The sequence below is a fragment of the Rhinolophus sinicus genome, chromosome 17 (genome assembly GCF_057876585.1).
Source record: "Rhinolophus sinicus isolate RSI-liver-muscle chromosome 17, RSI-T2T, whole genome shotgun sequence".
NCBI classification, from domain to species: domain Eukaryota; kingdom Metazoa; phylum Chordata; class Mammalia; order Chiroptera; family Rhinolophidae; genus Rhinolophus; species Rhinolophus sinicus.
In genome coordinates this window covers 62,394,801-62,422,684 of record NC_142517.1, presented here as the reverse complement: position 1 = coordinate 62,422,684, position 27,884 = coordinate 62,394,801, and the positions used below count along the sequence as shown (strand labels likewise).

Below are 27,884 nucleotides of genomic sequence, written 5' to 3'. Positions count from 1 at the left end.
GATATTTTCTTGTCTGTATTTAATGATGTAGATCATTGTTATTGTGGTACAGAGGAATTGAGCCTAATGAACCTAATGGCTAATTGAGCCTAAATAATAAACACATCTTAGGAATAACTGCAATTGAGTGTACTTATCTATAGTACTGTGGGTGGGAGAGGGGAAGCAAGGGGAGGGAAGAGAGTGAATAGCTGGAGACTAGAAACAGACAGGAGGAGAAAAACTAGGCAGACTAGGAAAGGGGAACCCCTCGGGGCTCCTCTTTAGACCTTAGGTTCATAACCCAAAGGGAACCTGATTCCTACCCAAAGTGAGTCATGGATGGAGTGTTCATCACAGTAAAGGGGAAGCTACAATGTTCACATCAGAGCCTGGACCCAACAGGCAGAAGATATGTACGTGGGTATATTGTAACCAATGAATCAGTACAGAGGAAGTTAGGAGAAAGTATGGAACAGTGCATAAGACTTTCCTTGAAAGGACAAATAGATCCTACTGTTGGGTTGACTCTAAGGCCAGATCCATTTTTGAAGGTAGCATTGTGAAGACCCACCAATTGGGAATTAGAATGCTCCCCAATAGACTGACAGGTGTTAGGGAGTTCACACTGGAGAGGAATAGATTCTGGTTGTCTTCATTCACCCTTCATCCTGTCTGCAGTAAACAACATGTTTGAAAAATTAGATTAATGAATGTTCAACAAGCCACCACCACATAGCCTTGAGGTTCACGCGGCACCTCACTCACTCATTCATTCTGTGTTCTGTGTTCGGTGTTCTTTCCAGGTCAGCTATGCCTCCTCCAGCAGACTCCTCAGCAATAAGAATCAGTTCAAGTCCTTCCTCCGTACCATCCCCAATGATGAACACCAGGCCACTGCCATGGCAGACATTATCGAGTACTTCCGCTGGAACTGGGTGGGCACAATTGCAGCTGATGATGACTATGGCCGGCCAGGGATTGAGAAGTTCCGCGAGGAAGCTGAGGAGAGGGACATCTGCATTGACTTCAGCGAACTCATCTCCCAGTACTCTGACGAGGAAGAGATCCAGCAGGTGGTAGAGGTAATCCAGAATTCCACAGCCAAAGTCATTGTCGTTTTCTCCAGTGGCCCAGACCTTGAGCCCCTCATCAAGGAGATTGTTCGGCGCAATATCACTGGCAAGATCTGGCTGGCCAGTGAGGCCTGGGCCAGCTCTTCCTTGATTGCCATGCCCGAGTACTTCCATGTGGTTGGAGGCACCATTGGATTTGCCCTGAAGGCCGGGCAGATCCCAGGTTTCCGGGAATTCTTGCAGAAAGTCCATCCAAGGAAGTCGGTCCACAATGGTTTTGCCAAGGAGTTTTGGGAAGAAACATTTAATTGCCACCTCCAAGAAGGTGCTAAAGGACCTTTACCCATGGACACCTTCCTGAGAGGTCAAGAAGACAGTGGTAGCAGGATAAGCAACAGTTCCACTGCCTTCAGACCTCTCTGTACTGGAGATGAGAATATCAGCAGTATCGAGACCCCTTACATGGATTATACACACTTACGGATATCCTACAATGTCTACTTAGCAGTCTACTCCATTGCTCACGCCCTGCAAGATATATATACCTGCTTACCTGGGAGAGGGCTCTTCACGAATGGTTCCTGTGCGGACATCAAGAAGGTTGAGGCTTGGCAGGTACATTCTTCACTTGGATAGCAGTTCTCTTTGTAATAAAGCAGAGTTGGGCTGATCCAGGCAAGACAGATAAAATGGTTACTTCAAAAAGACAATATCTAACTAAGGTCACTAAGTGTAGCTTTGGATTCAAATTGCCTATTCAAACATCTGAGCAACTGACTTCTGAACAATTGATAGTAATTTAATTTGATCATCTATTTAAAACCTTGCCTCAACTGTTCTTTAGTTCAGTGGTTCAGAATATCTAGACTGTGGCCCCTAAAAGTTTGTAATACCCTGGAACAGATTCAGTACTGAGTGCAGGATGTTTTTCTAATGCTAAGTTAAAGATATTGTTCCGTGGTGAGTAACAAGTATTTGTTAAGTACCTATTACGTTCCACTCACTAAGGGGCATAAAACTAGTGCTACTGTGTTTAACCACCACTTCTGCCATTGTATTATTCACAATATAATGTGCTGGACCACCTGAGAGGCCAACTAAGCTTAGGACACAAGCAAATCAAGGGAACAGAAAAAACTCAAAAGGATTTGATATTGGATATTTCAAAAAGAAGTAGTTACAATAGAAAATAATCAGAACTTAAGTGGAATTCCAACATTCATTATACTTTAGTCTTATTTTATATTTTTGAATTACACATAGGAGAGACATGATCATTTTTTTCGTTTCATAGAATTTCCAAAGATAAAAGTCTGAACTGACTTACATCGTTCATAGCCATTCATGTCTTACATATATAATCTTGATTTCTTTATTTTTTTATTTTTGTTTAAGTATAGTTGGTATACAGTATTATATTATTTCCGGTGTACAATATAGTGATTAAACATTTATATATCTTACAATGTGATCGCCACACTGAGTGTAGTAATCATCTATCACCATCCAAATGTATCACAATACTATTGACTATATTCCCCTTCACCTTTTCACACATTCCCCCCTCCCACCTCACCTCTGGCAACTATCAGTTTGATCTCTGTTCCATGAATCTGTTTTTGTTGTGTGTTTTTTGTTCATTTGCTTTTTTTTTTTTTTTTTAGATTCCACATATAAGTGAAATAATACGGTATTACTCTTTTTCTGTCCAACTTATTTCACTTAGCATAATATCCTCTAGGTCCATCTATGTTGTTCCAAATGGCAAGATTCCATTCTTTTTTATTGCTGAGTAATATTCCATTGTGTATGTGTGTGTATATATATAGGTACATATCTATATATATATATATCACATCTTTCTAACTGAAGAAAATGAAAACACTAATTTGAAAAGGTATCCGCTAAAAGATAGCCCCTATGTTAATTGTATCATTTTTTTACAATAGCCAAAATATGGAAGCAAGCTAGGTGTCCACTGATAGAAGAATGTACCTTAATTTTTAAATCAGATGGAGTTTTACACTCCTTTTGTATTTTCCTCAGTTCTAGATTGACCTATGGAGAGAGTGCATGATAGCAATGGTGGGAGGGGGCGAATCCCTGATTTGAGTTGAATGATTCAGCCTCCAGCTTGTGATCCCGCTCCCCCATGTATAATAATACTAGCTGCATCATCTTAGGCAAGCCACTGCTCTAAGTCAGCCTATCTATCTGTAAAATGGCCCTAATAGCGATCCTGTTTTCCACCCAAGATTCTTTTGAAGATGACATGAGATGATATATGTGACAGAAATCTGTAAATTTTTAAGCTCTAAACAGATGGTGATTATTATAGTAGGATTTCAATATGACTCTAATTAATCAATTAATTAGGCAAAAAATCATTAAAACAGAACCCAATCACCACAGACTCTTGGAAAAAGATACCAAGAAACAAAAAATGTACCACCTGTGTCAGTCATTTTAGGGATCCTCATGAGATGACGACTGACTGTCTAGGCTGGTAGAATGAGCCGGGACCTGTAAGTTCTGAGCCCTTCTTGTGTGGGGAAAAGAAATCTCACTCAGATATCATTGTTTGCTAAAGTTTCTAATCACTATGAGGTACTTAGTTTCCTTCCTTGCACTGCATCACACACACACACACCCCCTTCGTTAAGGCAAAGAGGAGCTCTAATGAAGGTCAAAGGCCAACAAGACTTCAGAAGCAATGATGCTAAGGTGTGGAGTTTTGAGAAGGAGGAATAAAGGGGCAGTCTTTGAGTAAATATTATTGTCTTTCCTGTCTTCCCTTCCATGTCCCCTGGAAGGAGGACTCCAGCTCTTGAAAAGCCTGCAGGACCAGGGTGGGGTGGAAGGGAAAAGAGGCTTCCAGCGGGTAATTTGACAGTTCTGCTCTTCAGTGATTCCTCTCCCAGACAAGGAAGTAAGATCCAGATGGTCAAGATCAAAGCTTGGACATCTGAGAACAAAGCCAAGAATTAGGCTGTGCTCAAGACTGGGACTTTTAGTTGCATGCAATAAGAAAACCAAACCAACTGGCTTAAACAGAAGAAGGAACATTATTAGTACCTCATAATACTGAAAATCTCAGAAGTATTCCAGGTACAGCTCAATGCTTTCATCTCTATTTCTTTGTTCCTTATTTTTCAAGGTTAGCAGTTTTCAGCCTCGGTAGCAGCTCCAGGTTCATAAAATTTTTACTGCTCAGCTCTTCTTATTTCCCAGGATCTCCTGTAAAAGTCCCAAAAGCCACATTGATTGACCAGTCCAGAGCCACATATCCATCCCTAAAGCTAGGAGGGGAGTCCTCCAAAACTACGTAGACGGAGAGTAGAGCAGGGAATGGATCCCAAAGTTAAATCAGGATGCTGTTACCAAAAGGAGGAGGAAAGAGAAGCAAGCGGCCAAAAGCAAAGTGTCTGCTACACAGACACCTCAGCTGACCCTAGTCCAAGTAAAGATGTGACCTCCTGACTCACACACGGTCTGGCACAATTCATCCAGAGGAAACAGACAGGAAAATAAGGTCAGAGCTCTGGGAAGGAATAACATGTGGGCACTGGCCAAAATGTCCTGTGTGCTTGCAGTACGTCTCCTTTGAGCCTCAGGAATGCAAAAAGTTGGGTGGGCATTCTGGAATTTAAGATCTTGGCCATGTCGCTATCTACCAGAAGATGGACCAGCAATGAGTCACACTCATTATGAAAATGTACATGGAAACCCATCACCCATACAATCTATACAATCTAATCCAAATATCTCAGCCTGGAATTCCACCCCACTTTCAATTCTCTTATAAGCTAACCTGACTGGCACCTCCCCACAAAGCACTAATTAGATTTTGGCATAGTATTTTTGCTTAGGTACTAGCCCACAACTGAAGAGTCATCAATTTTTGTCTCCTGTATCATGATCCACCACAAACTTTTAGCTCTTTCAAAATTCACTCTCTCCTGAAAATCTTTTCAAATCATATTCCCCCACATACACTCTGACCATTCTTTCTTCCTCATCTTTGCCATTTATGTACCCAGCTTAAGTTTCCACAACTCTTCAGTTGACTGAAATAGATTCTTATTAATTCAACTTCTGGTTAAATAAGATCAATTACAATTTTGTTGTGTTGACCTTTTCCCCCTAAAATTCATCAATCAACTCATATGCCTTAAAAGTAACACTAACAGGTAATTTATGAGCAAACGACACAATTCCCTCCTGGCCTCCATGGGAACCCCAAGCCCTCCTCGCACTGCTCCTCAGCTATCTTCACTCTGACTCCTCCACTGCAGTACTCTAAGCTTCCTGAGAGCAGGAACCATGTCTGTATTGTTCAGCACAGTGTCCAGAACAGCTGGCACCTGAATGTATGCAGAATAAATGAACCAATGAGTCGCAGTCTAGTTAATTTGGCCTGACAACACTACCTGGAGTCCTTTGCAGAGAATGGTTCAACCTAACAACCCATCCTCTAATTGATCACTGCGGCCAGGGTATTCTAGGCTCTGATTGGATGGTGATCAGGGTGATTCTAGGCTCTGATTGGATGGTGATCAGGGTGATTCTAGGCTCTGATTGGATGGTGATCAGGGTGATTCTAGGCTCTGGGCCATATGCCCAACAATCAAGTTTGAATGGAACATCATGGAAGTAAGTATGGAACTACCTTCTTCCTTCTCTCACGATGATTGTGCACAAGACACGCTCCTCACCTTCCTCCACCTTACACCAACCACTCAGTAGACAAAAAACAGGCAGGTATCATGACAACCATGGTAATAAGAAAAGCCAAACAAAATTAATCTTTCCAGGAATTGCTGGTTCTGTTGAGGGTTGGGAGAGGGTAGATGAATTGGGTTGAGAACTAGAGGAGATGGAGGAGAGACAAGAAAATATGGCTGAAGTTAGAAAAGGAAATTGGTCCAAGATTTTCCCTACACTCAGCACAGGAAGTGGGCAAGAAACAATAGGCAGGTTCCTTATCTGTGTGAATTGTATCTCTTTATCTGTGTGAAGAGGGTGCTTTGTGCATCCCATGCCACTTTCCCTCTGGCTAAGAAGTGATGCCTTGTGTAAGAGCTGGAAATCCTAGACAAGAGTGGGGGATTTCTAGTTTCTAGTCTTGGCTTAACTGAATTGACCCTTAAAGTACCAGCCAATGGGTCATCCCCATATATACTTATACTGAGCAACAGTTTGAGTTTAGAGGGAATATTCTAAAAGACCACAAGATGGAAATATTACCACATCAAAGATAATATGTGACCATCTGAGTGAGTGCATGTTATACGTATTAGTCCTTTTTTCAGTATGTCTTCCTCATGGTTTAGTTTTCCTTGTGAGCCTGTTAGTCTTTTTGTGTCCATATATTATCTCCTGCATTTGTCTTTCTATTAGCTTTTATACTTTCTCTTCCCCTTTACTTATTTTTTCTTTTTCCTCACATTCCTCCCAAATAAAAATGTAATTTAGAAGCATGTCATAGTGAATTATAATCTCAAGTAAAATTTCATATTTTCTTTTTTAATGGAACTATTAGTTCCTTCTTTTAAAATTGTAAAAGAATGAGAGTGTTCTCTCTGCAGGAAATATCTCAGTTATGTAGCTTGTCTACCTTTCTTGGTATGTCAATGATTATCCGTTTAAAGATTCCCTATCATTGCTCTTAAGAGTGAAATTGTTTCCATCTCCACCTTCCCCGTTATGCCAAAAATTTGAGGATCAAATGCAAAACTTGCAAGTAAACATGGCAAAAGAAATACTAAAAACGTCTAATGAGATGACTTAGAGATATGACTTAGTAAACAAATAATTGATTATTAATGGAGAAGATGAAATTTTTGACTCAAAAAATTCAACACTCATGATTTTATTTACTCCTGTGCTATGAGGATGAAACACTACAGTACCATGCAGGATAGGATTTGAAGTAAGGAAGACAATAAAAGATGTCATTCGATATGGATGGGCCTTAAAGCCTGGAGAGGATTTGTGGAAAGGGTCTGCTTCTTGGAGAAAGTGTCCAATGCAAAGGCAAACATACCCAACAACATAAGTGAGTCACAAAACATCATGTTGAGCAAAATTAGCCAAACTTAAAAAAAGAGTACATATTGTATGGTTCCATTTATATGATATTCTGTCTCTAATGATAGAGAGAAAACTGAGCATCAGTGGCCTAGGGCTGCAAGTGGGGGTGGCAGTGACTGGGAAGGGACATCAGGGAACATTTTGGGGTGATGGTAGTAGCGGTTACACAGGCATATACATTTGCCAAAAACTCAGAACTATACTCTTAAAATAGGTATCTTTACCCTATATTTTACCCTATGTAAACTATACCTCAATAAAGTTGATTAAAAAGAGAAAACAATGGGAAATCCCCAGGGTGGGAAAGTACAGGCCTTTCATGGAGATCTGGATGTCATTCAGTTTCAACCACCTTTCCGGTTACGACCTCTTGTGTTGTCGCAAGCATTAGACATCCCATTTTTAAAATATGTCCCTTTTCTCAACCTCAGTTTTACACTAGCTAACCTGTTGTAACTAGAGATAGACAAATCAATAGATAGACTGTCTAATCTGACTCCTGCACCTGAGTAGGTAGTATATAGTGCAATGATTGAGAGTTTGGACTCTGGAATCAGACTAACTGGATTTAAATCCCAGTTGCTACCTAATAGCTTTATGACCTTGGTGAGTCACTTAATGTTCCTGTGCCTCACTTTTGTCATCTGAAATAATGGAGATAATGAAACATAAATTTATTAGGAAGATAACACTAGTTAGTATGTATAAGGTGCGTAGGATATCTACTAAGTGTTCAGCAAGTATTTGTCTTGAGTGTTATTCTTTTGTAGGTGAGGAAAGTAAGACCCAGTGAGGCCAAGAGATTTGCCCAAAGTCACATGTCTAGCCAGTAAGAAAGGCAACGTCTGACCCAGGCAGTCTGTTTCCTCATGAGGACAAGGTAACTGTTAAAAGAACCACGTGGGCATGTGCTTTCAAGGGGGCTGCCAGGTCAGCTGATGATTTCATAGTGAAGATACTGGTCCCTAGCCTTTCACCCTGGGTGTTCACCAGAGGCAACCGATTACCCTGAAACTCTGCTTCATACACAGACACAGAAAGAAAGTACAGTGTGCAAATAAATCAGAGTGGACACAACTGACCAAGTTAGGTGTTTGCCCATCTTGAACACTATTGTATCTCCTTCCCTAAAACACTGCTTGATTGGCCTATATTGGTTGCTCAATAAATACTTGTTGGATGAAAAAATAGCTAAAGGAAGAGAATGGGACAAAAGTAAATACTGAGAGAAGACAGCGTTAAGTGGATGACAGTAGGACAGGACGTGGATACAGGCATAGGGAAGGGAGAAGAAGGTGAGTGGTCTCAGAGTCGTTGGCAGAAAACTTTCATAAAATAAAACCGCAATAATTTTTTTTTTTAAACTGCAATAATTCTGACTTCATAACTTTGGAACGAAATATGCTCCTTCCTTATCAGTGAGGTAAATGACTGGGAGAAAACACCATTTTGGTAAGGATGTTAAGAGTATAAACAGGATTATTGAGAAATAATGATCCGGAAACCACTAAATTTTAAATTCCTATTTTTTTTAATTGGCATAGGCTTTCTAAGAATCTTTATCAGGAATAGTGTATTAGCCTAATTCATACCAATGAATATGCCTAAAAGAAGAAAAGAAACTATTTTTTTTAATCTGGTTTGGCTTTTTGTTTTTAATTTAAAAAAGAAAAAAGTAAAACTGGTCCTTCGTGCAATTAGTCTGAATTAACTTATTATAGCTAATTGAATAATTCTGAGTTCTCTCTGTGTTAAGAGACTTCCAGTCTTTCATTTCAGCTGTTGGTTGCTTCCTTCATTTTCTGGTGTATTCCTGTCATTATTCTTATATGGAACAGTTGTTTTTCGGACTTACCCTTCTCTTCAGGAAACTCTCTGCTCTTACTACAACATTATTAAGCTCTGGTGATTCCAGCTTCCCTTTTCCTTAACAAAGTGGTGGAAGTTTTATAATCAGTTTTTCCCCATGCTTTGAATGTTTACTGAGAATTAAATGTATGCCCATAACTGAAAAATATGACATGCAAAATATAGTATTTAGCTGCAGCTTTCTTAAAAGACCACAAAGGAACTATTTCCCCAGAAAAATCCAAGACTCCTCTTTTGCCTTTGTGAAGAGAAAGTTAACATTTTATCCTATGAAAACTATAATTCTTCTGATATGTCTACCCTACCACTCTTAAGTAAAACCTTTTAGGACATTTTAGAACAAATTCTAAGATGTCCCTGTTTGCTTCTTTGCCTGTTTGTTTGTTTTAATCTGGAAAGTTTATTTTTCTTTTTAAAGCAGAACACAAGAACACAGATTACAGTTACACTTCAAAGAGAGAAACTGTTGGCCCCTTATCACATAGTATAGTTTTAAGTATTTTGCTTTTCAATATAGAGGTTTAAGTTCCAACCAATTATATGAAAGCCTTAATTTTTATGGTTCTCAGTGGTAAGTTTTTCAAAATGTGAATCACTTTATCTGAAAGTTCTTTTGTTTGTTTGCCTATTTGTTTTTGTTTGAGTGTAGAACTTATTATAGATCTGTATATTTTCCGTCTGAATCAGCCTATTTCAGCCCAGTTGCTCTTGTTAGAACCTCCTTACAATGTTGTAGCCATAGTGAGAACAGACATTCTTGTCTTGTTCCTGATCTTAGGAGGAAAATCTTTCACCACTAAGTATGACGTTACTGTAGTTTTTTATAGACGCCCTTTATAGGGTTGAGGAAGTTTCCTTTTATTCCTAGATTGCTGAGCATTTTTATCTGGAATGGAGGTTGAATGTTATCAAATGCTTTTTCCGTATCTATTGAGATGATCATAAGGTTTCTCTTTTATAGTGTGTTAATGGAGTCAAATATTAAACTAACTTTCCATTCCTGGAATAAACTCTACTTTGTTACAGTGTGTTTTCCTTTTAGTAAATAGCCGGGTTTGATTTGAGGTATAGTAGAACTGAATGCCCTGACACTCACAGGCTGGACCATGTCTCTCTCTCTCTCAACTCCTCAGTGACCCCTGGCACCAGGCAGGTGTAGCATAAAAGATCAGCTGCCAAGTGCCCACTACTTCCTCTTGACCCATGTCAGGGGCACACAGAAAGCAGAGCCAGGAGCCTCATGAGGCTGCAGTAGAGCACAGCCGTTAAGAGCGCAGGCTTTGCATCATTTGCCAGCTGTGTGATTCTGGGAAAGGTACTTCCATTTTCTATGTCTCAGTCTCCCCATCAATAAAATGGGATAATAGTACTATTTGTTGTGAGAATTAGATTATATGATGACTATAAAGTATTTAGCCTTTTTCCTCAAAGGTAGTAAAATGTCCAGTAAGGTTTAGTAATTATCATCATTACTTTTTTTGTACAACGGCTTTGTGACCCATAAAACCCTGTAAAAATAAGGGATTGGCCCAGACTATTACAACAGTTGTGCCAGGACTCCACCCAGAGCCTCATTTCTTTCCTTCTTCCACTCGCCTATCTGTGAATTTTGGCAGCAAGACACCTCTGCAAAAGCAGTAGGATAGGGAAAGATGGTGCAGAGCGTAAGAGCAGCTAGAGCCTCCGCTCCTTACCCAAAGCCCTTCTCAAAAAATGTCAGGAATGGGCTCTGGCTTAGCAATGCTGCCCCTCCAGCTGACGGTACACCTACGGCAGCCTTGAGTTGGCCTGTGGTGAGATGTCTCCCTTTTCCTTTCCTGACTTCAAGAAAGTGTTTCCTACCTAAGATACAATTTGAGTGCCACGTAAAGCCCCTGGCTTACCAGGGCTGCCACTAACACATACCAAGTACCCTAGTGTAAATTAGAAAAAGCTGCCGTTTCCCCAAGTCATGTTCCTTCCACTTTGTTAGAACAAGATAGTTTACTAGCTTTGCACAGTGTACAGCCTACATAACCATATGTGGCAGTCCTGTGGCTTGCACTCAGAATGTTCATCTCTGTTCCTCTTTAGGTCCTGAAGCACCTACGTCACCTAAACTTTACCAACAATATGGGGGAACAAGTGACTTTTGATGAATGTGGTGACCTGGTGGGAAACTATTCCATCATCAACTGGCACCTGTCCCCAGAGGATGGCTCCATTGTGTTTAAGGAAGTCGGATATTACAACGTCTATGCCAAGAAAGGAGAAAGGCTCTTCATCAGTGAGGAGAAAATCCTGTGGAGTGGCTTCTCCAGGGAGGTACGTGCTGTCCATCAGAACACCAGATGCCTCTACCACAGGCAGGACACTGTGCTGGGCTTTGGGGGGGCCATGGACTTCACCAGTGGATTTCCAGAATGATGAGTCCACGCCCCTCACACTGCATTGCTAGGGCTCCCTGTGAAATCCAGGAGTGTTTAGTGTATAGAGGAGAATCCTCAGAATCTAAGCCCCATGTTTATTATGCTGAAAGAACTTTATTCTTTACAAATCTGACTCCCTGGCTAGTAGTAATTTCCTTGACTAAAACTTGCCACAACCAGAACAAAATGTTAACAAAGATACACATCACACAAGGTAGGGCCTGGATAATTCACACCGAGATAGTTCCCTGTCATTCAAATAAGTCCAGGCTGACCTACAAATCAAAATGACAATTTATTTTTCTCTTATGGGAGACATGTGACAAGTAGGAGGATGCTTGTGACTAGGACCTGCCCCCTCCCACCCCCACCCCTGAATATCACTGCATCTAGAAACCTGATTAATCAGCCTGTCACTAGTGAATATGCACTTAAGGAAAAAGCACATGATGTGCCGAAATGATGACAATTCAATTCTATGGCAGTTGTGTCCCAGAATGCAATAGGCTGCTGAGGACCCAGGTCCTCTGCAGGAACAGCCCCCGGACAAGGCATCCTCTTTAACTCTCCAAAGAAGCCTGGATGAGACCTACTGCATTACACTGCAGTTTCCTTTCTAGTATCACCTTTGAGCATCTTGGACCATTTTTTATAACAGGACCAAAGATTCAACTTCATCTTTTTACCAAACACTCCTTAGGTTGGTGGGTTTCTGATCAGATGCTGCAATTTTATTGTTTCCCAATATCTGGGACACTTACTCATGTGAAGGTCTCCTACAGGGAGTGAATCTGATCCACAGTGTGTGAGTCACTGATAGCTTCTACCTCAGAGGGTGGAGTCTCAATAATAAATGTCTTTGAGCATCTTGTTATGACATTTTCCCAGCAGAGATTTAGGGGTTCTGGAGGTTATACTCCTCTGTCCATTAATTATACCCTTGTCTAAATTATCACAAGTTTCAACTAACTGGAATCTAAATTGTTCAGCTGTGCTATCGCTGATTCTCTGCTGCTGAATCATCCAGATTATCTTTTATGTCCATTAATGCACAGTTGATTGTCTCTAATTGGTGTATGTCTCATCTCCCCTCCTGCATGGAAACTATTTCCTGTACAGTTCTCTAGAACCCTAATGTTCTCTACCAGTCTGTGCACACCATGGGCTTAAATGCTGATAAATGAATAACACAGGGAATCCTCATGAATTCAGTCATTTATTATCTTGGGATAGTTGACAGAGTTATAAATTAAATCCAACTTTTCCATAGACATGTTACCTCAAACCTAGCACACATAGGGATGCAACAAATATTAGAGTCTAGTTCACTCTTTTTTTTTTCTGTGCTTTTTGTAAAAATGACCACAAATATGCCATCTATATTTAACTATAAATTACGTATTAATAACTTCCCTACATAGCTCACAAAGTTGTTATTGAGATGAAGCATGCAAAAGCATACTATAAACTGAATCATAGTATATAAATGCAAACTGTTATGAATATAGCATTATAATATCTTAATCAATGTCTCAATTTACTTTCTAATGAAACACTTTAGAGCTAGATGGGCCTTCAAATATCCTTGTATCCAATTTGAAGTTGACGACACCAAGGTTTAGGGAGAAAAAAGTAATTTCCCAGACCAGACAGAGCGTCAGTGTAACAGCTGAGATTAGGATGCAGGTGGTCTGACTCTGATTCCAGTGCTCCATCCTTTACACTATCCTCTCAATAATTATTCCCATGTTTTATTGCAACAAACCAGAAGGAAAAGAAACATCTTCAATGGGGGCTTGGAATTCAGATGGGCTTTCTTGGCCAGAATTGGATAGGCATCTTTGATGAAGCTGGTGGAGAGACTTGCAGATACTTGCTGACTTTTTGAAAAACAGATCCTTCTGGGGGATGCCTCAGCCCACTCTTTTGGTGGTGGGATTTCTCTGTAGCTGAGAGATACAGAAGATGCAGTAAGAGGACTCAGAGGTTGGCATTCTTCTAATCCTTGACTACTATAAAGAAGGGTTTGGTACAGTAAAAAGTGCAGACTTTGGAAGACTGAGCTGGGTGTGGATCCAAGCTCTCTAATGGATATGGCCTTGAGCCTGTTCTTTAACCACTGTGAAGAAGATATAAAGAGGCAGGACAGAGACTGTTAGAGGCCCAAATATTTGTTCTCCCCTTTGTGTTTAATAATCAAACTCAAGTTCAGCTGGACACATGACAACCCAGAAATAAATATGTTGTCCAGCCTCCCTTTCAGCTAAGTGTGGCCACATGACTACAGCTTGGAGAATGGGATGCAAGTGGCAGAGTTGTGTGATGGAGTCTGGGAATTTTTTTTTTAATTAAGGTTTATTGAGGTGACAATGGTTAGTAAAATTATATAGGTTTCAAGTGTACAGTTCTGTAATACATCATCTATATATCACATTGTGTGTTCACCACCCAGAATCAGTTCTCCTTCCATCACCATATATTTGATCCCTTTTACCCTCATCTACCACCCTTTCCCACCTTACCCTCTGGTAACCACTAAACTATTGCTTGTGTCTATGAGTTTTTGTTTCTTTATTTGTTTGTCTTGTTCCTTTGTTGTTTTCAGTTTTATATCCCACATATCAGTGAAACCGTATGGTTCTTGACTTTTTCTGACTTATTTCGCTCAGCATAATAATCTCAAGATCCATCCATGTTGTTGCAAATGGCAACATTTCATCTTTTCTTATGGCAGAAAGTATTCCATTGTGTATGGATGATTGGATAAAGAAGATGTGGTATGCACAAGGGAATCTTCTTTTAAGAAAGTGTTTGCAAGTATCCTTTGCTCTCTTCTTTATCCCTTCCTTCATCTTGCTTCCTGGAAACCCTATGCTATCATCACGGACTATGATGGCACGACCAACGAGGTGGAAGAATCCAGGTCTCCAGGACTGTGGAGTGCCATGTCAGTTTGGACGACCTCCCCAGACACAAATATGAAAGGGAAACTGATTTCAGTGTTATTTAAGCCAATGTTATTTTGAGATGTTTTTTGTTGATTTTTTTGTTGTTGTGTTTTGTTTTACCACTCACAGCCTAACAGAAGCCATGAGGAAAGCTACTAAACTCATTTTATGAGGCTAATACAATTTTGACACCAAAAACAGACAAGGACAGGATAAAAAAGAAAAAGACAATTATAGGCCAATCTTATTTATAAATACAAATGCTCAAATCCTAAATAAAATATCAGCAAACCTAGACCAGCAATGAAGAATATATAACGCATCATGAACTAGTAGAGTTTGCAGTGAATTTATAGGAATGTGATGCTAGCCCAACATTACAAAGTTCATAAATGTAGTTTATCATATTAACAGAATAAAAGAAAAATATTCTACTACAATCTCAATAGATGCAGAAAAAGCATTTGGTAACATCCAGTGCCTTTGCAGATTAAAAACCAAAGCTCTATAAATCTAGGAATAGAAGGGAATCTAACCTTACCTCACCTTGATAAAGGATACAACAACCATCATTCTTTCATAGGAAAAATTTAGAAGCATTCCTATTGTGGGTTTGGGAAATAGGGTCTATATCTTTCATTAAATGATCAAATGGGTTGGTAACTCAAGAAGGATTAGGAGAAAGTCTCCGATGGTGCCTTGTTACCCCAGTTGAACATGCTAATATGTACTGAGTGTAACCCTTCCCTTCCCTTCCCTTCCCTTCCCTTCCCTTCCCTTCCCTTCCCTTCCCTTCCCTTCCCTTCCCTTCCCTTCCCTTCCCTGGGTGCTGAGAGTCTTAGCAATAATCAGGTCCAATACTGCCATTTCTATTCTTCTTTCATTAGAAGATAATACCAATCATCTTCTGTTCAAGTTTTTAAAAACTCTTTGTCAAGCCAGTTATTTCTTTTTTGCTAGAAGCAATGATAATTATGTTATTGCTTTCTATGTGTTTCACTTTGTAAGATGTCTCCAATGCAAGCTGGTAGGTGGAGGGAGGGGAAGAATCTGATTAAAGAGACATTTTGCAAATAGTATGAGCCCTCCTATGTACCAAGCATTGTTTAAGTCTTTGTAACTAGGGTAACAAGGTTGAGTAATATTTGCTCCCTACCCTCAAGAAATACATACATTTGTAAGATAGACTTTATTCTTATGGTATAGTATCTTACACATAGAGTGCAAGATAATAAATACTTAATACATTTCTAGAGTAAGTACTCAGTTGACTACCATGATCAGAGAATGAGATAGATGCAGGGTTTCTGAAATAGTGAAGCAATGATAAATTGGACAAAACTGTCAAAAATTTCCATTTAAGGACCTGGAAATCAACCAAAAGCATACAACAAAAGGTGAAATGATTTTAAGACTAATGAAACTTAGATAAGAACAGTGGCAATCTGCAGCATTTTAGGTTGGGGCTGCTCTCCAATTATTTCTAGTAATTTAGTTGTTGATTCTTTTGGGTTTTCTATATGGATAATCACATCATCTGCAAATAATAACATTTTGTAGTCCTTTCCAATCTTTATGCTCTTATTTTTCTTGTCTTATGCCTCTCACTAGCTAGGAACTCCAGTGCAATGTTTAATAATAGTGGTGATAATTGTTTTAGAAAAAATGTTTTTAATATGGTCTCAGATAGAATGATGTTTACTCTAAGGATTTTTTTGTTACCTTTTTTCAACTTAAAGATATTTCTTCCTACTCTTTTTCATTAAGTTTTTATCAGTAATTTTTGCTGAATTCCATCAAATACTTTTTCTTCATCTATTAATGATCATATTTTTCTGTGTTAAATTATTACTACAGTGAATGGCACTTACAGATTTTCTAACATTAAATTGTTTGCATTCTGGCATAAACCTAACATGATCATGGTGTATTTTCTTTTTTATGTCCTTTTGAGTTTGCTTATTGTTTTAGTATTTGTCATCTGTTCTCAAGTAGTGGAAAATAATTGTACTCTTCCCAGATCATTCCATATTCTTTACATTTTGTATGCACCTCCAGGACTTCTGTATATTTTTGCTTCCAATAACCAGAACTCTCGCTGCTCTTTCTCAGAAGACTGCCTACAGGCTAATGGAACCTATTTTACCCACAGGCTCAGAAAGGCAGAAGAGCCTAGGATTTGCATTTCCCTGAGATGAACCTTAACCAATGAATGGTGTGGAAGTATAGAAGCCCCAGCTCATTTTCCTTGAGGCCAGGACAGCTCTGATGCATAACTTACAGTCCAGAGTTCCCTTGGGGTATCAGGCAGAAGCTACCCTCTGAGGCACTTTGCTCAAGTTCACACCCATGCTTCTCCCACTCCCTTCTATGTCCTACTTCCTCTATTCGCTTCCTGTTTCCATTGGGAGAACTTTCTTTATAAGTCACTGGACACAAATCCCTGACTCAGGTCTGCTTCTGAAGTCAACTTAATAGGTGACATGGGCCTGTAATTTCTTTTTTTCTTTTTCATATTGTTCTTGTCTGGTTTTAGAATCAGAGCCTTACAAGAATGAGTTGGAGGGAGTTCCTTTATTTTATTTTCTTGTTTTTAATTGTATAAGACTAGATTGATGTGGTCCCTAAACATTTAGTATTACCCGCCTGGGATGAACCCAGGATGATGGCCCTCTCAGACATGAGTATGTGGTAGGAGCGGAAGTAAGGAGCGGAGGGAAGCATATAGTTAGATATGGATTGTTGTCCCAGTCCTAGCGTTCATTTTGGGTGGTAGTCGTTAAACATGACTAACTCAAAGTGATTTAAACATACCAAGGATTATGATTCATCAAATTCTACACACCTGAAGTCCTATTAAGGAAATAAACTAAAGTCTATGTTACCTAAAATTAATGTAGCTACTGCAGCTTTCTTGTGGTTAGGAATCCCTGATTCATCTTTCTGACCCACTTACTTTCAACCATTCTATGCCTGTTCTGCCTGTCTCACTAAGGATCTTAGAAATTATCCTGTAAAGACTAAAATAAAATTGCAAAATTGCAATTCACTGCAAAGTTCAGAGTCTTGTTTTCAAACAAATTTTCTCTTACTTCTGCATCTCCCCTTGTGACTATATATCTGTGTGTAGGTCCATCCCTGTATTTTTCAGTTTATCTCAAACTTTTACATCTATAGAGAGTAAACAAATGTCTCATTCTGGGAGCTGGAGAGAATGGAAAGGGAATTATTTAAGGAGGGTTTTGGTCATGATATAGACTGCCAACAATTAGTCTTCCTAGTATCCCATAGAGTGTGTGTGTGTCTGTGTGTCTGTGTGTCTGTGTGTTTTCACTTGTCCATAGGCATCTCTCCCTTTCATAGCTAATAGGAGTTAGGGCCTCTGGACCTTCCTCTGTCTGAAGTGGGCCTGGAGTCTGCTGCAGAGGTCCTTGTAACCAACTCCTCCCTTTTGCACAAGTCAAAAAAGCTGTACTGCAGCCCCTCACTTTTGTGCTCTCCGTCCTCCAGGTGCCTTTCTCCAACTGCAGCCGAGACTGCCTGGCAGGAACCAGGAAAGGAATCATTGAGGGGGAGCCCACCTGCTGCTTTGAGTGTGTGGAGTGTCCCGATGGGGAGTACAGCGATGAGACAGGTAAAGGAACAGTCTCTTGTGGACACTGTGAATGGCTTGGTCCACTTTGGGGCCCAGGGGTCAGCAAAGTCCCTGGAAGGGCTGGGCTGAGATGGTGCTTAGCACAGTTTCTCATTTGACAAGGTATGTCTGAGCATCAGTGCTGGGCTAGGCACTGAGGGGGATAGAAAAGGAATGTTAGGTGTCTTACAATACCATTAAGAGCTTACCAACACGCCTGTGACACATCTTTCTTTTACTTTGATACTGCTTTCCAATATTTGTTCCTTTTCTTATAGTTCAGTGGCCCTGAATAGACAAAGTTCTGCCTGTTCCAGACTTCAGAATTAATAGGCCATGGCAGATTGCCTGCTGGGTGCCTGGCACTGTATTTGCTACCTTACTCATGTTTTTCCTGTGCCTCAGTTTCTTCATCTCTAAAGTGGGAATTAAATAAATTAATATTGGTAAAGCACATGGTAAGTTCTAGATAAGTGTCTGTTGAATAGAAACCTTGATTGGCATATTGGAAGCACTCTATACATATTAACTGTAATTGTTATTAGCTCATTTCATTCTTCCCCCGTCCCCAATAATGGGGTTATTATTGCTTCCAGCTCATCAATGAGAAAACTAAGGCTCAAAGAGGTTAAGGAGCCTGACCAAAGTCAGACAGCTAGTAAACGGCAGGGCCAGGATTCCAATCCAGATCTCTGACTGCAAAGCCCATGTTTCTTTAACTTTCCAAACTGCACTTTGCCAGGGACATAGCAGAGACTTAATAAATGTTCATTGATTGAACTAGTCTGCAGCTTCCCTCACTGGAAAGCCATGGACGTGAAGCGAGTAAGGCAGATGCATAGGCTACTCTGCCTTGATCTAAGAGGAAGTCTGCTCTGGCATGTCTACAAAGCCCATCCATATATCCCAAAGGAGTCAGGCATCACTGTGTGAAAAGTTAACGGACTATGTCAGACCTCTGGGCAGTCACCTGTCCAGCAAAATTGATCATTCTCAGCTACAAACCAACAGCAGGTAGTGTTAAAGGAAACATGTGCCCCCCCCCCCCACCATGAAGAAAGGGAAAACATAATAGAATCATCAAAGGTACGTGAAATTAAGTATATAATTCAACATGTCAGGATTTAATATATTATTCTATCATGTAAAAATCACATTTTTTTCATCAATAAAGAAAATGTAAAGTGACCACATCCAATAATCTGTGTGTACCCTCGGCATGACATTCACATTCACACATTTTAGTCTATGCCACACAGTCACTAACTCTTCACTGGGACATCTTACAGATGCAAGTGCCTGTGACAAGTGCCCGGATGACTTCTGGTCCAATGAGAACCACACTTCCTGTATCGCCAAGGAAATTGAGTTTCTGTCCTGGACAGAGCCCTTTGGGATTGCACTCACCCTCTTTGCTGTGTTGGGCATTTTCCTGACCGCCTTCGTGCTGGGTGTCTTCATCAAATTCTGCAACACACCTATCGTCAAGGCCACCAACCGAGAACTCTCCTACCTCCTCCTCTTCTCCCTGCTCTGCTGTTTCTCCAGCTCCTTGTTCTTCATCGGCGAGCCCCAGGACTGGACCTGCCGCCTGCGCCAGCCGGCCTTTGGCATCAGCTTCGTGCTCTGCATCTCCTGCATCCTGGTGAAAACCAATCGCGTCCTCCTGGTGTTTGAGGCCAAGATCCCCACCAGCTTCCACCGCAAGTGGTGGGGGCTCAACCTGCAGTTCCTGCTCGTCTTCCTCTGCACCTTCATGCAGATCGTCATCTGTGTGATCTGGCTCTACACCGCGCCCCCCTCGAGCTACCGCAACCACGAGCTGGAGGATGAGATCATCTTCATCACGTGCCACGAGGGCTCGCTCATGGCCCTGGGCTTCCTGATTGGCTACACCTGCCTGCTGGCTGCCATCTGCTTCTTCTTCGCCTTCAAGTCCCGAAAGCTACCAGAGAACTTCAACGAAGCCAAGTTCATCACCTTCAGCATGCTCATCTTCTTCATCGTCTGGATCTCCTTCATTCCAGCCTACGCCAGCACCTACGGCAAGTTCGTCTCTGCCGTGGAGGTGATCGCCATCCTGGCAGCCAGCTTTGGTTTGCTGGCCTGCATCTTCTTCAACAAGGTCTACATTATCCTCTTCAAGCCATCCCGTAACACCATCGAGGAGGTGCGCTGCAGCACCGCGGCTCACGCTTTCAAGGTGGCCGCCCGGGCCACGCTGCGCCGCAGCAACGTCTCCCGCAAGCGGTCCAACAGCCTTGGGGGCTCCACGGGCTCCACCCCGTCCTCCTCCATCAGCAGCAAGAGCAACAGCGAAGACCCCTTCCCCCAGCCTGAGAGGCAGAAGCAGCAGCAGCCACTGGCCCTGACCCAGCAGCAGCCGCAGCCACAGCCGCCCTTGACCCTACAGCAGCAGCAGCCCAGATGCAAGCAGAAGGTCATCTTTGGCAGTGGCACAGTCACCTTCTCGCTGAGCTTTGACGAGCCTCAGAAGAGTGCCACGGCTCACAGGAACACCACGCACCAGAACTCCCTGGAGGCCCAGAAAAACAGCGATACCCTGACCAGACACCAGGCGTTACTCCCGCTGCAGTGCGGGGAGACGGACTCGGAACTGAGCACCCAGGAGTCGGGCGTGCAAGGGCCTGTGGGTGGGGACCGCCCGCCAGAGATGGAGGACCCTGAAGAGATGTCCCCAGCACTTGTAGTGTCCAATTCACGGAGCTTCGTCATCAGCGGTGGAGGCAGCACTGTCACAGAAAACATACTGCATTCATAAGATGGAAGAAGGCCAGTCCAGAGCGATCCAGAGAGGTTTCCTGGGATCACATGCTGTGACAGGCCCCGGGAGCAGGACTGCTCCCGACTCCTTTTCTCTGAGGAAGGAGGAATAATAGACATGCCAAATCCCTCGAACTTAGTTGCACTGTTTCAAATGATGGTGAATTTGAGTAATGTTCCCTTTAAAATTCAAAAAAAGAGCCATGTACTTCTGTGGTTGGATTTGTTAGAGCGTTAAGATCGCCAGAGTCGGATTTGCTGTTCATGTCTCTTCCTCTGTTCTGTCTCCACCAACAGCTCAGAGATGGAACCAGGCTTTAAGCAACCCACCTACCCCTCTTTTTTTTTCTTTTTTCATATTGAAATGCCTACCCTGAACATTGCAGACAGCCTGGCCCAGAGAAAAAGTGTGGAGAGAGACAGGATATCAGCTTGGCCACCCCTAGAGTTAAGAGTCTGGAAGACAGAATATCACCAGTGCGGCCCAGCATCTGGACAAGGGGAAGACCTTCCAATATTCAGGACAGTGGGGGAATGTGTCCCTTCCTGTGTATGAAAACCGTAAGATAGTTGGTCTCCTCCTTGCTGCTGTTATCATGTGACATCTAGAAGGTTCGCCTCCCTCCTATACTAATACATCTGGTTTTGTCCAGAGTGTAATAGTGATGCTGTGTTTAGATTCCAGGATGACAAGAATCACCTCACATCATTGGGAAGGGACTGCATGACTCCCGTGAGCTGTATCTGTAATTAATATTGCTATATGTAGCTTTCTCCTTAAGAAAACGCTTCTGTTGTAATAGTCCGTGAATGATATAAATTGAAAAAAATGTCACAGTCTGGTTTGTATAAGGCAGTATTATTGAGCTCCATTTTCCTCACCCCTCCCCATGAGCTAAGCCCTATGTGAACCCTTTCAGTACCCCAGGGGTCCAGAAGCTCCCCTATCCCTGCCTAACGGCTTCCTGAAGCCAAAGTCACACTTGCCTTTCTGGAGAATAAGCTCCCAGTCATCAGTTGCTGGGGTAAGAAAGTGTGGTTCCAAGAAAGCTCGCATGGGACATTAGCCTGGCACTCTACCCCCCAAATGCCATAGCATGTCCCCCCTCCCATAGTGGAAGTCTGCCCGTGGATAGTTAAAGCGGTTGAATGACATACTGCTGAGTATTAAGGCTCTGGAGCCAGAGAGACCTGGGTTCAAGCCCTGGGTTGGTCACTTAACAGTTGGGTGAACATAGACAAGGAACCTTAATCTTGCTAAGCCCCAAATTCTTTGTCTCTCAAATGGGATAATAATCATCCTTTTCCCTCAGAGCTCTTATGTGGATTAAATGAGATAATGTATGTAAAGTAATTTAGCGTGGTGCCTAGCACATAGTAAGCACTCAATAAATATTAGTTAATATTATTATTGATATTGTAATTATTTTTCACTTATTTAAAATACAAAACAAAGCTTATTTATTTATCACTCAGATTTGAATGACAAGTCCACTGATCACAGTAATTTTCTCCATAATAACCCAGGAACTCTGGGGCCCAGTTCAAGGGGTCAGTCCTAGTTACATTGCTCATGGCGAAGAAGCTAGAAGGTCAGTCAGTCCCCCAGAGGGCCCCATGCTCTGCATCTCTAGTGCCAGCACCCAGATGTCCAACACCAAGGGAAGACTGTCCCAGCGTGGAAGTAGTTGCTCAGATCACTCTAAATGCTGCTCTTAAGCCAAGGCCAAATAAAGCAATTATAACTGTGTGAAGCCTCAAAGTTTATAGCTCCTGGTAACTTCTTGCTCTGACCACTTTCTTCCAAAGGGCTGCCTTTCCATGATTTTTAAAGTCACCTGTTGATATGATAGTTGTTAATTTGCATGAAAAGGCAGTAGAGGGCGCCACGTGGGAGCCCAACGGTGAGACACAGAGGTCTCACACAGGAAGACCCAGCCTGCTGCTCCCAGCCTGGTCACACCTCTGAGCAAGGAACAGAGCTGAATGAAGATTTACATTTAACATTTTACATGGTCTTAAAACAAAAGCTGAATGTTTGCTGGCTTGGTTTTATGTGTCACAATAGCTAAGTGGACATAGCTATTAGCTATGCAAAATGTCACACATCCTTCCTGAGAGTGACCTCACTGTGCAGCTCACCCACATAGCTGACCTGTGAAGGGAGCTCATCACGGAAAACACCCACCATTTACACTGAGCTTCACTTCACCAAGTGCTTGTAAACGAAGCTATTTCTCCCAATATTCGTATCAGAAAGGGAGACTCGACATCACTGTCCTCATTTATATGTAGCAGACAACTCTCAGGAGACAATCAGGGTGTGAAATATGAACTCACATTATTTTTCTGAAGAAACTTAGTTTCTATCTCAAATTCCCATTTAACCTAGTTTGTCACCTAGTGACAGAAACTTCATCTTAGTCAAATTGGAATTTTCTCAGTAACTTCAGAGTTTTCTGAATCCATTTAAATTCGGGGGGTCAGTTCAGAGGTTTCTTTTTAGTGTACAGGGGGTTGGGCTCCTCAGACATCAGCAGCTGCTATTGACACCTCTGAGAAAATTCTTATCTGGCCCCAGTAATTGACATGCTTCCCTGCTAGCATCTTCCGAGGCATGGCATACCCATATCGACCCCAGTCTTGGGATCCGTAGTGATTTCCGTGGATGCATCACTTTGTTCCAACCACTAGGCCTCTCCCAGGCCTGCCAGCTCTCTCATGAGAGAGGGCGTTGGGGCCTGGAAACTTCCAGACAGCTCTCAGGCCCCTCCCTCCTGGTAACCTACACTGCTATATCTTCTTGACTGCTGCCTCCCATGACAGTACAGAGAATCCATGGAGGCTAACAAGCTTCCAAGTCACCAGAGGACACACAGGGCACATATGTCTAAACCTGTATAGGCATTTGTGGAAGGCTGAATAATGGCCCCTCAAAGATGCCCACGTCCTAATCTCCAGACCCTATGACGATGTTACATTACGTGGCAATGGTGAACTAAGGCTGCAGATGGAATTAAGGTTGCTAATCAGCTGACCTTGAGATAGAGAGATTATTCTGAATTATCCAGGTGCCCAGTGTAATCACAAGGCTCCTTAAAAGTGGAAGAGGGTAGCAGAAGTATCAGTGTCAGTGTGATCTGATGTGAGAAAGACTCCACCAGCCATTGTTGCCTTTGAATATGGAAGCTGGACCATGAGCCAAGAAATGCAGGAAGCTTCTAGAAGCTGGAAAATGCAAGAAAACCAATCCTCCCCAGAGCTTCTGGAAGGAATCAGCCCTGTTAACACCTTGACTTTAGCCCAGTGAGACCCTTTTTCGGACTTCTGACCTCCAGAACTATAAGATTGTCGTGCAGGGCGGCCTGCGGGGTCTCAGTTCCCGCTCTCCACATAAGAACGCAGGATATGGTGAGGCCAAAAGGGAACACCCACGGAGCCATAGGTAGGGGAGTCATACAACTACAGTCTCACTGGAGGCTGGATTCACACTACGTGCAACCTGCTGTCCACTTTTCTGCCTGCCAACCGACCGACTCCCCTTGCTAACTGCAATCCACTGTCCTAACTGCAATCTGCTCTTGCCAGCTCAGCCACCATCTTCTTGCTAGCCCCATTTTCTGCTAGCGTAGCCAAAGCAGTTATATTAGTGGCCAATGGCTCACTGGTTACAGCTGACGGCCAACTAGCCACAGCTGATGGCCATCCAATCACAGTTGATGGCCATTTACTACCGGAGTGAGCCCCTTTCCACGGGAGGGCGAGAGCCTGGAAAATGCACTCCTGGCTCTGTCCCCACAAAGATAATAAATTCATATTGTCTTAAGCCACTAAGTGCATGGTAATCTGTTAGAGGAGCAACAGGAAACAAACACAACATTTTTATTGTCATCTCCTTTCCTAAGCATTACCAGCTCAGGGAATAGGCCAGGGCCTTCCTCAGACATCCACACCTGCTCTCACTCTAGTGCTCTCCCCACCAACTTCTCCCAGAAGAAAGTTCTGACCAATATTCTATTCCTCCCAATCTGTTTGGGGAAGTATAAACCTTGCATTCTGAGTCTTTCTGGGTTTTGGTTTTAAATAATTAACAGCCATTTTCTCTCAATCTATTATCTGTTAGTCGCAGAAATCTGAAAAACAGTAGCTTCAATGAACCAGGGTTTTTCTCTTGTATAAAATAAGTCACAAGTTTTTTCTTTAGATTTTCTGGAAAGATTCTATAGAGTCCTCTGGCAATGAGACACTTTTATATTGAAAATAAAAATAAATTATATAGTTATGAAGGATTTTCACTCAAATGAAAAAATTTCCTAGAAGATTTTTAAAATTTACGTTGGAAGTTTAGAGGTAACAATCAGCATATAACATTGTCACCCTGAAAGTCCCTATGAGACTGAGAGCTGCCTAATTGCATTAGTTTCAATTTTGAGGAAATTAGGGCTGCCCTACCTCTGTCTCTAAAAGTTGTGTTTCAGGGCAATGTTATTTCTCCTTTTAACCTGGCTGAAGTTATGTAAGCTATGGGCTCATTCTGCAGGGAGCCAGAGTTTCCTTCTGCTCAATTGTACTTGAACTCATTAGTGCTAGAAGAACAACAGTACATCAATGAGGGTTGTTGGTTAATCCCTGGAGGAGGTGGCCTGCATTGGTCTGAGCCTGGCTGGCCTTTTAGGAGTCCGCTGGATACAAAGGCATCTCCCAAAGGTGGGTGGAATGGAGGCAGGTGGAAGGAAGTTGTTGTAGTGAGATCATTGGTCTTCAGGAAACCCTGGATTTCCTGTCCTGGATCATGAAAGAATACTATGGGTGGGATGAGAACTTTGCTGTTATGCAAGGAGTGGGATAGGGGATACTACGGGCACAGGGTAGGACCAGTCATGAGAACCAAGCTGTATTTCAAGGATAAGGAAATGAGTTTTAGCCTTGAGGGGAACTGCTCAGCAGTGATGTGAGAAGTGGAGAACTACTAGAAGAAGGCCAAACAGGGGCAGGAAACTGGGCAGAAACAACTTGAAGATACATCTGCGCTCTGGAGGGACAACTGTGACCCAGGCATCAAGTGGGGATAGAGGGACCATCTCCTCTGCTGGAATGACCAGCGCATCCTTGCCCTCCCCTGAATCCTGTACAAGAATGGAGGGAGTTTGGAGGAGAGGTAGGAGCACCTGTTAAGAGCTGGATTGGGGGAAGCAGGGAGCAATCACCAGCCACCTCCCTCTGACATTTGGACACTAGCTACCTGGATAACTAGCTAGCGCAAGAGGCTAGAACCAATAAAAGCAATTAACTCTAGGACTGAGTTCCCAGCACACGGAGGGCAAATGCTTGCAAGTATAGTGGGAGTAGATATGCGATCAAAGCCTGAGAAAACCTCAGAATCAGTACAGGGTTTGATCCCTGACAAAAGCATCAGGAAGAATGTGGTTGTTCTCCTTCACATCAACCCACAGATGTGGTTATTGCTCAAAATCTCCCAATTTTCTTTAAATGTTTTGTTTCTATCTGACTTCTGAAAGCATTCAAATTATAAATAGAAATGTCTGCTTGGTAGTAGACTAATCATTTCTGCTTCTTTAGAATTGTCTGTACTTCCCAAATTTTTTACATTAAGCACTAAATTATATCATAAAATAAAGAATTTAAAATAATAGCCATATAATGAAGTTTTAAGATAAGCAAATCATCTTGGGTAAGAATTACCCTGTTAGGTCAGTTGCCATTCCTATAAAGTTTTGCTAGCACTATAATTGGTGGATTATATAATTTTATGGAACGATTTTTTATTTGTTTTATTTTTTCATCAACAGGCTGGGTATATGAAATAGTGGAAACCCAGAAATAGAATTCTAAGCAGTAAAACAGATAAGCTATATGTTCTTGGATAAGGTACTCAATCTTTCTTTGTCTTAGTTTCTTATATAAAGAAGATATAATATTACCTGCCATAATTACCAACTATGGTTATTTGCCAAATAAAATCATTGATGTAAAAGGGTCATCTTCAGGAGCATAGGAAAACTACAGAAAATCATTAAAACCACAGGTAACTGAAGTTTAGAGGGTTTGCTTTTAGATACTTAAGAAGCAGCAAAGAGTTCAATGATTTCTTCTACCAAGATTCTTAGTTGGAGACAGTAGAATCCACTCTAGTTTAAGCAGAAAGGGGTTTGTTATAGGGTATTAGGATGCTTCTAAACTTCTAATGATCCAAGCTTGGATGCTACACAGTCAGGAACAATGCAGCCAGGAGAAATACCTAATCTCTCCATGGGGTTGTCCTTGTAGAAACCTCACTACCTCGCCTGCCTTCCGCTTAACATCCATGACACAGCGAATGAGACTCTAGAACCTTTATTGCAGCCTGAGGAACCAAAATCCTCTGCCACTGTGCTTGGTCCCATTTACATCAACTTGCCAAGTCTCTCATTGGCCATGTGCAGAACCCTAACTGCAAGGGAGACTGGAAATATAGCTTTGCTGTCCAGCCTCCATAGTATAGGAGTAATGAGGGAGGTAATCTGCAGTACCCAACACTTATAAACAAAGCATTTTTAAGATTAAACACAAAATGAAAAACACTCTTGAGGAAAAAATAAGCACAATGTGATTTCCTTTTATCAACAGCTGCAGTAGATCAGAAAAATACTGTGCTTAAAACAGAGCCACAGCTGGCATTTTTCCATGAGAGAGAGCGTGCTGGCAGATAAAAGAGAGTAAGCAGAAACAAGCATTTCAGGGGATGGGTCTGGAGGGGATGGGAGAATGGAAATCAGTATGTTTGATTATAAGCCCATTAGTACTATTTGCCTTTTTAAATTATATGCATAGGTGTGTGTGTGTGTGTGTGTGTGTGTGTGTGTGTGTGTGTGTGTGTGTGTCTGTTCAGTAGTCTGGAGAAAAATACATAATCATTTAATAGTGATTATTATCCTGGGTGTTAGGATGAGTGATTTTTCTTCTTTTTAATATTTATTGGTTTTTTTTCCCTTAATTTCTTTCCATGAGCATGACTTATAGTAAATCAAGAAAAACCTATTTCTTGGATTATCAAGTGTGATGATATTATGGTCTTATTTTTTGTTTGTTTTTA

At 41.7% G+C, this 27,884-nt stretch overlaps 1 protein-coding gene and 1 long non-coding RNA gene across 5 annotated transcripts in view; one reads left to right on the top strand and one right to left on the bottom strand.

The window, feature by feature from the left end:
- Positions 1–22,202, top strand: part of CASR (calcium sensing receptor) — a 67,200-nt gene extending 44,998 nt beyond the window's left edge. For both annotated transcript variants that reach the window (XM_019714025.3, XM_019714026.3), the window contains exons 4-7: positions 786–1,670; positions 11,091–11,321; positions 17,884–18,007; positions 19,297–22,202. In XM_019714025.3, coding sequence (XP_019569584.2) covers positions 786–1,670; positions 11,091–11,321; positions 17,884–18,007; positions 19,297–20,789 — 2,733 coding nt within the window. In that variant the 3' untranslated portion in view covers positions 20,790–22,202. The remainder of the gene's footprint in view (positions 1–785; positions 1,671–11,090; positions 11,322–17,883; positions 18,008–19,296) is intronic.
- LOC109435883 (uncharacterized) overlaps positions 1,633–27,884 on the bottom strand; it is a 67,010-nt gene continuing 40,758 nt past the window's right edge. For 2 of the 3 annotated variants that reach the window (XR_012495950.2, XR_016019550.1), the window contains exons 4-5: positions 4,131–4,292; positions 1,670–4,020 (exon numbers count right to left, since the gene is read on the bottom strand). This is a non-coding gene — a long non-coding RNA (uncharacterized LOC109435883). Of the gene's footprint in view, positions 4,021–4,130; positions 4,293–27,884 lie in introns of all 3 variants that reach the window. The other variant, XR_016019551.1, reaches the window with a different exon arrangement.